Here is a 15,454-nt window from a genome sequence, read left to right on the forward strand (position 1 = left end):
ACACAAACTCAAATGCATGTGCAAACAAACTCAGCTGAGCAGTAAATAACTCCTATATCCAAAACAAGGCCTGTCTGTTCCACATGTTTGTATATGAAATTTGTTTGAATATGAATTTTGGGTTACATCTGTGGAATAGAATTGAATAGAATTGAAGAAAAAAAAACTCATACTGGTAGCTGAAAAAAATGATCAAATCAGCCTAAATATTTAATAAACAAATATGAAGAACTCAACCATTTTGACTCCAAAGCCCCTGATTGTACACAACAACTTTTTAAAGGCCCCCTAGCCCTAGTCTTGTTTTAAAAACTTATTTTAATCTACTGTATGGACAGGTTTTAAGAGCTGAATGCTGTTCAGGGATCCCACTCTTTTTAATCCATGAATTTACATGATTTTTCCAGTTGTTGTTGTTTAAGCATTGATAAGCATTAACATGGATTTTTAAAGATACCTTACCCACAATTTCTGCCCAAAAAATTATTTTAGAGCTTGGTATGACTAGAAAAATGTATATTCATTATACAAATGCCCACGGCACTTTATTATTTGATCAATTTACATTATTTTTTAATTTCCAGGTCTAGAAATTATTTTAATTTCCAGGTCTACAATTTTAAAAATTCTCGTATATTCAGGTTTTACAAGATCGTTGGAATCCTGAAATTAATATAAGAAATATCTTGATATTTATTTGTTTTTGCTTATTTTAAAGCTTATTTTGTCTTATTGTAAATAATTTTAAGGCATGCTGAGCCTCACTTGGAAGTTTGCCAAGGCCCCCTAGTGGCCCCCAATCCCCTGGTTGTGAAACAATGGTTTGGCGATACGGATTCTGACCTTTGAATTTCCCACTTTCCAGCAGGGCTCCAGACTCTTCCAGGGAGAAAAATTCCTCAATGGACACAAAGTTATAATCCACCCCTGAGATCTCTTCATCCCGTGGTTGCCTGGTCGTACCTGGGTCAAAGCAGGGTGAGCAAAACATAAGAATGTAATTAGAAAAAAATTGCAATACTTTTGCTTTTTGCTTAACTTACCAAAAAAGACGTATGAATTTGTTAAAAGTAGACAACAAGCCATTTAAATGGAGAATGTAAAAATAGAAAGGCCAGTAGTGCTACAAACACGCAGGGCATTTTAAAAGATCATTATTTTTTCATAAACTTGCATCTAACCTTTGCTAAAAATCTAATGCATTTTTTGAAACAAACAAAAAAAAAATGTCCTGATGACATCACCATGAGGCTAGTTGCTTTGATGCATTTGATGTTTGGATCTACAGGACCACAGAAAACAGAGACACAGCTGTCACATTTATTTATATACAAGACCTGTAGAAAGCTGAATTGCCTTGATATGGAAAAAGGTGGAGATTAATGCTTGAGTGAGTGCCAAATGAAGTTAAAATCAGTTACGTAACAGTGTTTACATACTAACTATATATTAAACAAACTGTCTGTGTGTCTGTTTGTATATGACTTTGGCGATGTGAGGAGACGCCTGATTATGATTTCAAACACTTCAGACTTGCTCTATAATCCCACAGTGATGAAATTATACAACTTCCTCTCAGTTTTCCATCTCAAATGAAAGTTGAGAAAAGTGGATTTTCCTGAGGTAGATTAGCAGTGCATCCCGTTTTAAGCTAAACTGATCACTGCAACTCTCCGGTGTTGCGGAAAAGATACAGCAGGAAACCTGCACGCTTTGATCAATCGACCTTGCCAACATAACAAATGGTTCTGAAGCAAAAGTCTTCAGGAAGAGAACAGGTATGTGGTTTATGAGGTAGTGCACCTATCAATAGTTATTCAACATCAAGCAGGATTGTAATGACTTAAAAGCCTTCAGCCACTATATACAATAAATCATCCATTAATAACAAAACATTGCATTGTCCCAAGGTATTATACAGCCCATATATGACATGACAGCCCATGCAAAAAGCATATGAGTGTTTTTTTTCTCTTGAAATAATGGCATTTTAATGTAACACACTCAAACCCTATTCATTCACTCTGAAATTAATCTCTAATGAATGTGTAGATTGAGACATTAAGGATTTTTGACAATGAGGGCTTTTTACATCTGTAACGTGACATTTCTGAGTTAAGCTGGACATTTAACAGGAAAAAAAAAAATTATCCACCAGGAACTGATTGGATTGTGAAAAGTAGTTGTAAATTTTCGGAACAGAGCCAGGTGGTTGGGGTTGAAATATAGTGATCTGTGATGTCAGCTGGAAAGGACAGTTGAGCAAGTTATTACATCTTGATGAAATATTTCGAGGAAACTTTTTTTTTTTCTTTGGGAATAACATGTACTGATGAATTACACAAAATAAGACCAGGAACGTGTTTTAGAAAAGTAAATAATGCTGACTTTATGTTGTCTCTAAAAGCCCCAATGCAACCCCATGATAACCATTTAGCATGATGTTCAGCACCTGGTTGAACATAGCCGTGTTCTTGACACACCTGTGCTATTTTATCTTAAAAAGAACAGAAAAGAGGAGCATCTTACAGTTCACAGTCTTCTAACTGCCTGCAATCAATTCAGAGAAGTGACAGTAAAATTAGCTGCTTTATGGTGTCAAAATAATGTGATGAATAAACGTGTTATTTAGGAAAGCCGTTTTATTTCGACTAGACAGGCTATGTAACTGAACCGAGATAAAACGTTATGTGAATGGATGCACAAAAATGAGTGCGCTTATGTGTACATTAGCAAGCATGCGTGAATGGGTCTGTGTTTGGGTGCTGACGCGTTTATGCGTATATGCGTGCACAGGAGTGCTGAAAGGCACAGCAGGGTACCTCAGGCTGCAGACAAAGACAAATGTGCAGCTTTGGAATTCAAGATCAGGAAATAGGTGAAATTTGAATCATGCGGGATGGATGAAATGCACCAGCTGTGATGGTGAACGGGTGCCTGATGTTTTAAAGGGGCCAGCAGGAGCTATACATTAATAAATGCATGCAATCATTTCTGAATATAGTTGCAGTTTTGTTGCCAAGGCAAAATATGAAACAGTGCCATTCACAATGAGTGCACTGCTGTGACATTTGATGACAGTTTCCATGGCAATGGTTAAAGTGCATTGCATTGCCTCAAAGTGATTGAACCTTTGACTCCACATGAGATTTGACGTGATTGTAAATTGGATTTGTTTACAGTCACTGTGAGCATTAAAGCATGAGATTGCATGCATGTTTTTGCTGGCTGATGTATTTCAGTATCTTTTTCATCTGTGTTTTCATTGCAGTTGTTCTACTTCAGGGGTCTTCAACCTTTTTCAGGCCAAGAAGTCCTTGGTGGATGGAGAGAAGCAGCACGGAGTCATTTTACATATTGTATAATCTCGTGTAGCCAGACCTATGACTAAAAAGCATGAGGTCAGGTACATTTTGCATTGTAAAATGAATTGAAATAATGGAGCGGTGGTCTCTATGAATAGTTTGTTAGAATAGTTCTATAGTACTAGAAAAAAAAAGAGTTTTGCTCGTGCAATAATTAGTACAAAAAAATGCTCACTCATTTCACTTTTTTTATTTCCTGAATAGGAAGAAAAAAACACAAAATTCAAATGAAATTTTCACAAGCCTAATCCAAACCACTTATGTAGACAGTTGAAATCAGATTAAAATAATTTATTTTTATTAGGTCTGTCAATTTAATGTGTTAATTTAATGAATTAGTTATGGAAAAATAATGCAATAAAAATATTTGCATATTTGCAATATTTGGTTAATGCACCAGCCCCATCCCAGACCTGTACGCCATCTTACATTTGATGCAAGGCAACAACTCACTGCGTGATGTAGTCCATAACTGCTGTTATGTGTCTCTAAAATTCAAGATATTGGGGCTAAATTCCCCTGTATAAGTTTTTGTCTCATATTTATATCATATGATAAGTGATATCAAACGAGAGCAATATCACATGAGTGCTGTTTGTCCCGAATACCAACATTAGTGCAAATGTGATTTTATACAACAGTTTAGTAAATAAGAAGTTAATATTGCGTTATATTTGTCTGTTTTTGCTCAATTTTGCCCACAAAAAAAACTACTTATAAAGCCACAGCAGAACTGTTGTGCATCTCTGAGCAACACACAATTTCTGAATGAATCAGCGTTTTGAACGAGTCGGATGAACCAATGATTTTGAAGACTGTTGGTAACCAAGCTGTTTTGGTTAAAAATGACTTTCATTGAATGAACAAAAAATACTAAGATGTTTCTCATATTAACTTCTTTTTTTGTTCCATAATTTATGTTAGGCCATTGTAGCCTAAACATTTATGTGTAATAAATTTTATGTTGAATCAAATAAAATATTTATTTCTAAAGCTACTATTTGGAAATGCACCAGCTGTGATGGTGAACGGGTGCCTGATGTTTTAAAGGGGCCAGCAGGAGCTATACATTAATAAATGCATGCAATCATTTCTGAATATAGTTGCAGTTTTGTTGCCAAGGCAAAATATGAAACAGTGCCATTCACAATGAGTGCACTGCTGTGACATTTGATGACAGTTTCCATGGCAATGGTTAAAGTGCATTGCATTGCCTCAAAGTGATTGAACCTTTGACTCCACATGAGATTTGACGTGATTGTAAATTGGATTTGTTTACAGTCACTGTGAGCATTAAAGCATGAGATTGCATGCATGTTTTTGCTGGCTGATGTATTTCAGTATCTTTTTCATCTGTGTTTTCATTGCAGTTGTTCTACTTCAGGGGTCTTCAACCTTTTTCAGGCCAAGAAGTCCTTGGTGGATGGAGAGAAGCAGCACGGAGTCATTTTACATATTGTATAATCTCGTGTAGCCAGACCTATGACTAAAAAGCATGAGGTCAGGTACATTTTGCATTGTAAAATGAATTGAAATAATGGAGCGGTGGTCTCTATGAATAGTTTGTTAGAATAGTTCTATAGTACTAGAAAAAAAAAGAGTTTTGCTCGTGCAATAATTAGTACAAAAAAATGCTCACTCATTTCACTTTTTTTATTTCCTGAATAGGAAGAAAAAAACACAAAATTCAAATGAAATTTTCACAAGCCTAATCCAAACCACTTATGTAGACAGTTGAAATCAGATTAAAATAATTTATTTTTATTAGGTCTGTCAATTTAATGTGTTAATTTAATGAATTAGTTATGGAAAAATAATGCAATAAAAATATTTGCATATTTGCAATATTTGGTTAATGCACCAGCCCCATCCCAGACCTGTACGCCATCTTACATTTGATGCAAGGCAACAACTCACTGCGTGATGTAGTCCATAACTGCTGTTATGTGTCTCTAAAATTCAAGATATTGGGGCTAAATTCCCCTGTATAAGTTTTTGTCTCATATTTATATCATATGATAAGTGATATCAAACGAGAGCAATATCACATGAGTGCTGTTTGTCCCGAATACCAACATTAGTGCAAATGTGATTTTATACAACAGTTTAGTAAATAAGAAGTTAATATTGCGTTATATTTGTCTGTTTTTGCTCAATTTTGCCCACAAAAAAAACTACTTATAAAGCCACAGCAGAACTGTTGTGCATCTCTGAGCAACACACAATTTCTGAATGAATCAGCGTTTTGAACGAGTCGGATGAACCAATGATTTTGAAGACTGTTGGTAACCAAGCTGTTTTGGTTAAAAATGACTTTCATTGAATGAACAAAAAATACTAAGATGTTTCTCATATTAACTTCTTTTTTTGTTCCATAATTTATGTTAGGCCATTGTAGCCTAAACATTTATGTGTAATAAATTTTATGTTGAATCAAATAATTTTTTTCTTTCTAAAGCTACTTTTTGTCATTTCTACTTGATACTTTTTCTCATTTAACACAATAATTGCTTTAAATTATCTTTTGGGGGTATTTTCACAGCCAAATTTAATTAGCGATTAATTAGATTAATTAATCAGCACATCATGTAATTAATTTGATTAAAAATTTTAATCGATTGACAGACCTAACTTTTATGCAGTTGTCTGTGACAAATATGTCCAGATAGTGCTCTCACAAAAAAAAAACATAATATACGACACAGCATCTACCACTAAAGTCTCACGCATGGTGAACCTACAGTACGTAAGATTTCATCATTAATATGACAACCCACGACTCAACAGAAAAATCTGGCTACGTGTAACTTAAAAAAATCAGAGTTCCCTGAAGCCTGAATAAAGCCTTTGTGCACCTTTAATGACAAACAGGGACAAATCCAGCGATTATATTATCCTCAAAAGCACTTGTTGTGCCAATCTGGTATCTTGTAAACATGACTTTGTTTTTAGACACACTAATTTGCCTTTACTCCCAAAAGCTGTGCACTCTTAAGAGTTTACCAGTTGAAGTGAGTACTTTTGTCTTGAAAAAGCATTAGACAGTCAGCAAATGAACTTAATACATTTTACAATTGGCCACTTAACGCACATTTTCATCTTTTTTCTCCAAAATTAGTTTGACATCCTGTGTTAAAGACCCCTGTATTACTGAATAATGTAGGTGTGCGTCACTTACAGGGCACGGCGCGCAGGTAGAGGTTCTCTCGTATGACCTGTTGGAGTTGGCTGTCCATGGATCCGGGTGTAAAACACTTGCTCAGGTAAAGTCTCAGATCCTTACAGAGAGTTGAGCCTACAGATTACAAACAGAACACATGAGCAAGAATGAGATGGAGAGACCTGAAACCACTTTTTAATAACAGCACTGTTCACCAAATTCACAAATAGAACACTGCTGTCACCATGGAAATATGAGAAAAAAGGTGAAATGGCGAAGTGAAACTGTCAAAGACGCTGTCCTAAAAATAAACAAACTGAAATACACCTTAAAAGTGACGAGGGTAAAACGGTCTCTCACCCTGAATTCAGTCCTAATACCACACACGCACGCTTAGAGACATGCAGAAGTCTCTAAGGTCAGTGTGCTGTTGTCACAAACAAGCACTGCGGAGCACCTAACGAGGACCTATCCGCCCCGCATGGCTTCTCTGTATTGATTTTTGCACTTAATATAATCTGGTGGTCCTTTCCGCACACAATCTCAACACATGGACTCCTCAAGGACTCATGGGAACGGTAGGATGAGTCATTTCCCGCCGATTTATTCATTTTTTTAAAGTGCATTATGACCTTAGATGACAGACAGCTTCCTTTCATTCAGTATATTGATGGTCTTTATACACTATGTATGGGGATTGCCCGCACTGTTACTCGCCGATGCCGGGCTCCACCCCCCCACGCTGACAGCGATCAATCGGGCTGACCAGGGCAGAGAGTTCCGGAGAGGTTAAGTAATAGAGTAGGGGATATCACATCCACTTAATGTCTGACACTGAACTGTGGGAAGGTGGACACTTGTGTACTTTGTAATTCGTTAAAACTTTGTTTTTTAACTGTTAAAATGTGTATTTTAAAATGAATTTTTTCCCCTATGATGGCACAGTTGAATTAGCAGCCATTATTTCAGTCTTCAGTGTCACATGATCTCTTAGAAATAATGTCTAATATGCTGCTTTCATTCTCAAAAAACATTTATTATCAATATGAAAAACAGGATTTTTGATTAATAGAAAGTTCAAAAGAACAGCATTTATTAGAAACCCTTTGTAACTTTATAAATGTCCTTACTGTAAAATGAATTCTTACTGACCCCAAACTTTGAAACTGTAGTGTATCATCAATTCAGTAGGAATAAAAAAGTCTTCCTTTTCACTCGTTTCTACTTTTGTTATTTCCATAAATAACTATTCTACTTCCAAAAATTCTACAGTTTCTAAACCAAGCAGCAAAGTTGCTATGCTCAACCATTCAATCCTTAAAACATCTAAAACCTTTCAGTGATAGTTTTGTTGTGTAATTTAATTAATAAAAACATTTTTAGAACCATTGTTTGTTATACAAATGATGCTGAAGATCATCACGAGACACAAAGATGCTGTATCTCACACAAGAAAGCATAATTTGACATTCTTGTTAGTTCACAACATGTTGACAAATCTGAGAGAGTGAATGCCTTCATTGAGCCTTCATTTATGGTGTCAAGAACAACTAAAAATTCTTAACACTTCCTTGTGTAGAAGCTAGACATGAATATAGTAAATCAAATCCTCATGGAGCATCTTGAACTGACATATTCAGGCAGGTTAGATTAGGATAATACAATCCTCAGGCAGAATGACACTAACGGGTGACATGTCACAAGTGATCTACTCGGGGATGTATATTGTCAGTAGGTATGAAGCTCTCACACAACCCAAATATTTAATTTAATAAGTGCAACAAAATGCAGATAAAACCTCCCAAAATAACATAATGGGGTGTGTAGCAGCCTTGTGAGGAAAGACCTGGGCTGGTAATGAAAAGGTCACAGGTTCAACCTCAGGCAGATGTGACCCATTAACTGGAAAGTTACTGATATCCCTCATCTCCATTTTCAGAAAGAATTGGATAGCCTCCAAGGAGATAAAACACTTTAGTCTAAGAAATATTTCACCTAAAAAGAACATTCTGTCAATATTTATTCACCCTCAAACTTTGTTTTCTTTCTTTTGTGGAACACAAAATTTGAATTTCTGAAGAAAATCCTGAACGCACTTTCCAAAATAATGAAAGTAAATGAAGACTGAGGCCAAAATGGAAAAAATATTTATCCAAAATTATAAAAAACACCATAAAAATATAATATAGTAGTCCATACCGCTTTTATACTACATTCCAAGTGTTCTGAAGCAATAAAAAAAACTTTAGAATAGAAATTAAAGTCAATATTGACTGAAAATCTTGACATCTCTCTTGTTTGTGAGAAATACCAATGTTCAACATGAATTAAACTTTTCAGTCAGATGTTTTCACTGAATCAGTTAAGAATCTTTTTCGAACTGGACTGATTTCATTCTTCCTGATTCAAAAGACTTGGAATATAGCACACAAGTTTAAGGACCAATTTTATACTATAAGAATAGTATAGAATCTCTTCTCTTTGACAGCTTCAGTCCCCTTTCAGTTTTATTATATTAAAGAAACAAGGACAGAATATTCTTCAAAAATTCTCCTTTTCCACAGAAGACAGTCATAAAGGTTTGAAACAACATGACGGTGAGGAAATTATGACAGAATTTCCATTTAAAATTGAGTTGATCTAATTCTACTCTGCAAATTGTATCTTGTTCAAAAGAATATTCAGGAATTCTTCTTTTTGTATTAACCTTCTCTTATCCAATGCAAAGTAGTTCTCCAACTTACAGTACCTAATCACGCACCAGTCAATTTGCTCTTATCGATAAATAGAGTACCTGGTAATACTGTTTTGATCCGAATGGGATGTGGACATGAGTTCAGAACCCCTCGCACATCTCCCAAGGTCAATCCCAGGACAGGTGTACCACCGATCTCTAGGATGATGTCACCAACAGTGGCTCCACCCCCAGGAGCTGCTGTAACAAATGGGAACTCTCCATAATCTGCACCCCCTCCAATGGCCACACCAAGCTCTCCCGAGGCTCCTCCCAGTGGGACGAAGCTCTCCTGCACTTTCGAGCGCCAGTGCAGCTTCTTAACAGTGGCCTTAGACATGTTGACAGCGCTGAAAGAAAAAAAAGAAGAGGAAAATATGTTAAAAACTAAAAGGAGGTTGGCGCCAATAGTCTCGTGGTTAGTGCGTTGACATAGCACAATTGTGCTCATGGCGACCCGAGTTCGATTCCTGTCTCGAGGTCTTTTGCCGAACCTGCTCCCCTCTCTCCACCCAATGCTTTCCTGTCGTCACTCTACTGTCCTATCCAAATAAAAAACTGCATAAAAGCCCACCCCCCCCAAAAAAAAAAAAACTAAAAGGAGAAAAAATTAAAGGATTGCAAAAATTAAAAGGAGATTTCCCTGCTGAAAAATACCTTAACCCTCCTAAGATGGTTTATTGGGCTTAGCTGATTTACCAGCTTGGTTGGGATGGTCTGTTGATTCTAGACACTTTTCAGCTAGTCAGACTGTAAGACCAGCTGTCTACCCAGTTAAACCAACTGAAGACCAGTCTGGACAGGTCAGAAGACCACCTTAAACTAGCTTAGGGTTTTCTGCAGGGTTACCTACAAATCAGGGTCTTTGCACAAAAAAAATTATTAAAAAATATTCAGGGTAACCAACCTATTTTAGTTTTGAAAATAGGTTAATTGAATATGAATAATTTCGGATCATTTTGAAGTCTCAAACACCTTTCCTGTGTGTCTCTTATCATGAATGTCATAATATTTGTTTATTGGTTATAGTGACAGCCTTAAGTAACAAACATATTTTAAATATGCATTTAACCTACACTACTGTTCAAAAGTTTGGGATCATTAAGATTTTTTTTTTAATTATTGCTTATACATATAAAACAGTATTACTTACTCATCAAGGACACATTAAATTCATTAAAGCTGACAGTAAATGTATCAATTTCAAATAAATACTGTTCTTTTGAACTTTCTATTCATTAAAGAATGCTGAAAAAAAGTTCCATGAATTTCTGAAGGATCATGTGACACTGAAGACTGGGAGTAATGGCTGCTATCGCAGTAATAAATTACATTTTAAAATATATTGAAAGCTTACATTTAAAAGAAGTCTCTTATGCTCACCAAGTCTGCATTTATTTTATCAAAAATATGCAGACTTGATGAGCATAAGAGACTTTTTTTTTTAAATCAAACCAATCCCAGTGGTATTCCACAAGCTAAACACATGATACGAGTCTCCAAATTGAAACAAAACAAGCAAACAGATGGTCAAACCGCAGTGGGGGGTGATTCATTCCACATACACAATTTACACAGGCTCATTAAAAATGCATAGATCTATTTTCAGGTGTCAACGATTCTGCTACCAAAAATGTACATGTTTTTTCCAGCAATATCATCGGGGTTTTCCACTAAAGATGGTAAAGTAAAAAAAAATTAAAAATACACAACAAATCAGTATCTCAGAGGATCTGCCAAATTACGCATCAGGTTTGGCTGCAGAAGGCACTCTCTCTCTTTCTCTGCATGCGTGTCCCTGCTGCTTAGACATATAGCAACTCATATAGTCTCTATTAGACTTGTGCTGGTATTCGGTAATGCGATATATCATGGTAATGAATATGCACGGTATTGTTATCGTGGGCTCTTCTAAATACCGTTAATAAATTATATATTACAAGTTATTCAGAATTTTGAATGCATTTTAAGAATACTTTTCCCATCAATTGGTCAAAATGCACAACACCGCTGTATGCTGCGTGAAAGATGCGTGCGCACTGATGTAAATAAGCGCGGACGAGAAGCACATGGCGGAACATGTGAGAGACGCTCTGTATGAAAGCGCACTTTCACTCTCTAAACTGCAGAAATAATAATAATAATAATAATCTGTATTATGACAGCACTTTTTTTAAACTAAATGTCAATACCGTGACAATACCGTACAGCGTGATAAAAGCATTAGCAATTAATCGCAACATGAAAATTTGATACCGGCATATCCCTAGTCTCTATAGAATTGAATCAAAAGCTAAAGACCCTAGAATCCAAGCAACAACAAACACAACTCATCTGAAAATTACATAACACACTTCAGCCTTTCTGATTACAATCCTGCAGTGCAAAGATCACACACTAGTTAATGCATCATCTGATATACATCAGCAAGGGTGGGGTGGCTGAGTCTTTAAATGGACAATACCAACAGAGTTACAGTTACAGTAACACCATTGCAGTAAACTCGGGGAGGGGAGGAGAGGAGACCGTGCATTCTGGCGCTGCAGGTCTTTTCCATTACCTCACAAAGAGAGAGAAAGTTATTACTCCAGGTTGTACAGACTCTGCCTGGAGCTGTGGAGAAATAGCAGAGCGAGTCACCTTAAAAACTAAAAGCAAACAGTGGCGTGAGCACTTCAAATGCCCGGTATCAAAGTCCATCCAACCTGCCGCAGTGTGTTCGCACCTCACTTGAGCACAAACACAGTATAGTGTGAATGTGAAATGAGTGTGTACAGTTCGCTGGAAACCCTCTCATGCAGGTAAAATAAGACTCAGCACTTAGGATACAAGATTAATATATAAATTAGCTTTAAATATACATCTGGATCTTGTCTACCACTTTGTTCGCTATGTTTCTGGAATCCCTCTGGGATGATGTTTCACATGTCATAGACATACATTCCCATCCGAAGGCAAGTTTCTTCACGTATATCACTGTTGTGTGACATCTGTGTATTTTATCAAGATCTAAAGCCCTTTCCCTCTCTGATTAAATCCTGCTTGCATCCTCTGCATTACATATGCATGCTGAGTCTTCATGGGCTGCTGAGATGTTGAGAATAATTGATTAAGTACTTTGGAAAGGTGCCCAAAACTGCCACCCTATCCTACTTATGAATAAAGAACTTATAACCCCAAACAAAAGAACTGTTCGTGTTTTTCATACCGTCCAAGAGCATTTAAGGCAGACCTGCAAAGAATTAATGTTTCCAATGCAACAGATGCATTTCAAAGTCATTCAAATGGCCAGTGTACTTCCAAGTCAACTACGTTTGCACGAACAGCATCAGGAAATCTTCGATATGGTGACTATGCAACATGACTATTTTACATTTATTCATTCATGCTTTCATCCAAAGCGACTCAACTGCCAGTCAAAATTCTCGTGTTTGCTGAGGCTGCATTTATTTGATCAAAAGATGTTTCCTAAAACAAAAATACTAAGCAGCATAAACATTTTTCAACATTTATAACAATAAGAAATGTTTTGAGCACTTAATCAGCATATTTCTGAAGATTTCTGAAGGATCATGTGACACTGAAGACTGGAGTAATAACTGCTGAAAATTCAGCTTTTCCATCACAGGAATAAATTACATTTGAATTCAAATATATTCAAATAGAAAAGCTATTTTTTATTTGATTAATATTTCATTCTATTACTGTTTTTAAAGATTTTTGTTAAATAAATGAAGCCTTGGTGAGCATAAGAGACTTCTTTCGAAAACATAACAAAATGTAATTATTCCAAACTTTTGACATGGTAGTGTAAATGAACAACAATATATATAGTACACAATGCCAAGTTTTAAGTATAAGCTGGATTAATACTCAAGCTACAGTAGAGCAAAAGTGGAATGTTGAAAACTCTTCCCTTACGGTTTTCAAAATGTGACTTCAAACCTACTGTAAGGTTAGAGCTCTAACCTTGCCTGAACACATCGGATATTCTCATTAACTCTGAGGGAGTCTGTAGCACCAAAGATGAAGTGCAGAGAAAGAAGATAAATCCTGCTGGATCTTCAGGTGAGTCGATGAACGTGCTCAAATCGAGAACAGGTTTAGTTGAAAACTAAAGGTCCAGATGTCACTGGGCCAAGAAGAGAGATGTAGAAGAAACTTTTTGTGGATGGCATTCTGAGGTGGGATATTTGGGTGCTGAGATCCACTGCTTGTTTGACATTTTGTCGACATCTAACGCAGCAACTCTTAATGTCAATTATTTGTTCATGCTGTGAACAAGACTGAAAATCAGAGAAGAATGAAATTCGATTTTGACCCCGTGAAGCAAATGATTATGGGATGTCTTGATCTTATTGTATTGTAGAACTGAACATTAACTTGATCTCCCAAATTAGAGAAACACAAGACTACACATCATCACCCTCTGCTCTGGAGAAAATCCTAACTTGGTTTGCTCATCTTATTTAGTCTTCCAGGCTGGTCTGTTGCCTGGTTTCAGATAGGTTTGCAGCACTTTACATCTGGTCAGGGCCTCTTAAACCAGCTAAAAACAGCAAAACAGTTTAGGCTGTTTTAAGCAGGATTTCTTAAGAAAGATCAGCTTGGCATAGGCAGAAAATGTCTTCAGAAGTTCTTTTCGATGGAAAAGGTACAGCCAAATAAAACTCAAACTTCCACAAACCAGATCCCAATAATATTGAATCACTCTGAGACATGTTTAAAATCTCTCTGCAGCATCACACTGCGAATCGCTGCTGTGTAGAGAGCCTCAGGTACATCAGTCTGCTGTTATGTGCTGAACCATTAAAGCGTCCAGAGCGATGAAGAGCCATCGGGTTTGTTTTTTCTCCACATTAGCAGTCAAGGTTCCACAATAAAAACAAACAATCTGGAACTCAGAACAAATCTCTTCAGTTAAAAGAGGTCACTCTAGACGTGATTCTAACATGATTCAAGTCACATTAATTTAGGACTACAATTCCCAAGCTCAAATGCAATAATTTCAGCTACTTGTCGCTTTTATAACCAGATTATGACACTGAAAGTGTCTTTTCACTGCAAATTGACACATTACATGCAAGTCCACTATGTATTCCAGAGATGAAATTTTACAGCACCTGCACACATGCTCATACATATGAATACCCACAATGCACACCTGCTCAGGCTCATTTGCATGAGGACACTATTGGCTGTTGATTTAAGTCCATAACCTTCATGCTAGCAGCTTTTACAAGAGTAACAAGTAAATGTAACGGGGAGAGCAGAGGACAGGAGAGGAGAGGTATGAAACTGTGTTGCCTGGGGGAAAGATAGAGTGAGATACAGAAGAGTGACGGAGGGAGGCAGTTCTGCAGCATGCCAAAGTGTCAGTGATTGTCATTTTTACATACTTTATCATATTCAAAATGGATAAAAATGAGCGTAATGTGTGTGATAATGTGAATATAATGTTTACTAATGCTTTAGCAATGTAAACCTGGGGTTGTCATGCTGATCGCTTGTCATGCCAATAAACCTTTGAGTGTGAGCATGTGATGACTAAATTGTTCTGATCTGAGGACCAGAGATATTTTTTGTTATATGCTATTATAGTTACTATTATATTTAGTATTATATTTTTTTATAATATTTTCATTTATAATAGTTTTTTATAATATATTTTCCATTTTCATTTTGTGTGTTTGTCATTTTATTATTATTATTTAATATCATTAATATTAATATATTTTTTTAAATATGTCTATATAGTTTTTATTCATTTTTATTTCAGTTTTAGTGAGTTAACACTAAAACATCAAATATTTAGTTCATACTAAATACAAAAAGTATTATTATATTTTATTTTATTTCAGTTAATGTTTATTTTATTTCAAGTAACAAGAGTTTTTATGGTTTTAGTTTTCTAGTTTTCTTGGTATCTTCCAAGACATGGATGACCTTCTTTAGGGTCATGTGCATTTTTTTTTTTTATAATTATATTTTGTTCCTTTCTTTCTTATTCACATTCTCTTGCATAATTGTATCTCTGTATAGATTATTTTCTTCTATCTTGTCTATTGTCTACATTAATATTATTTGTCTAGTTGTATTTTTTTTTTTCTATGTAGCCTACTGGAAGCTTCAAGACCATTTTGTGTGTGTGTGTGTGTGTGTGTGTGTGTGTGTGTGTGTGTGTAAACACACTTT

At 35.9% G+C, this 15,454-nt stretch overlaps 1 protein-coding gene across 1 annotated transcript in view; it reads right to left on the reverse strand.

The window, feature by feature from the left end:
• The window catches only part of LOC107695301 (membrane-associated guanylate kinase, WW and PDZ domain-containing protein 1-like), a 41,032-nt gene that overhangs the window by 24,308 nt on the left and 1,270 nt on the right, over positions 1 to 15,454 (reverse strand). Inside the window, exons 2-4 of the mRNA XM_016495162.1 lie at positions 9,320 to 9,609; positions 6,544 to 6,660; positions 844 to 963 (exon numbers count right to left, since the gene is read on the reverse strand). Of these exons, the coding sequence (XP_016350648.1) occupies positions 844 to 963; positions 6,544 to 6,660; positions 9,320 to 9,599 (517 nt within the window). The 5' untranslated portion in view covers positions 9,600 to 9,609. The remainder of the gene's footprint in view (positions 1 to 843; positions 964 to 6,543; positions 6,661 to 9,319; positions 9,610 to 15,454) is intronic.

This window comes from Sinocyclocheilus anshuiensis, unplaced genomic scaffold (genome assembly GCF_001515605.1).
Source record: "Sinocyclocheilus anshuiensis isolate Anshui unplaced genomic scaffold, SAMN03320099.WGS_v1.1 scaffold122, whole genome shotgun sequence".
NCBI lineage: Eukaryota > Metazoa > Chordata > Actinopteri > Cypriniformes > Cyprinidae > Sinocyclocheilus > Sinocyclocheilus anshuiensis.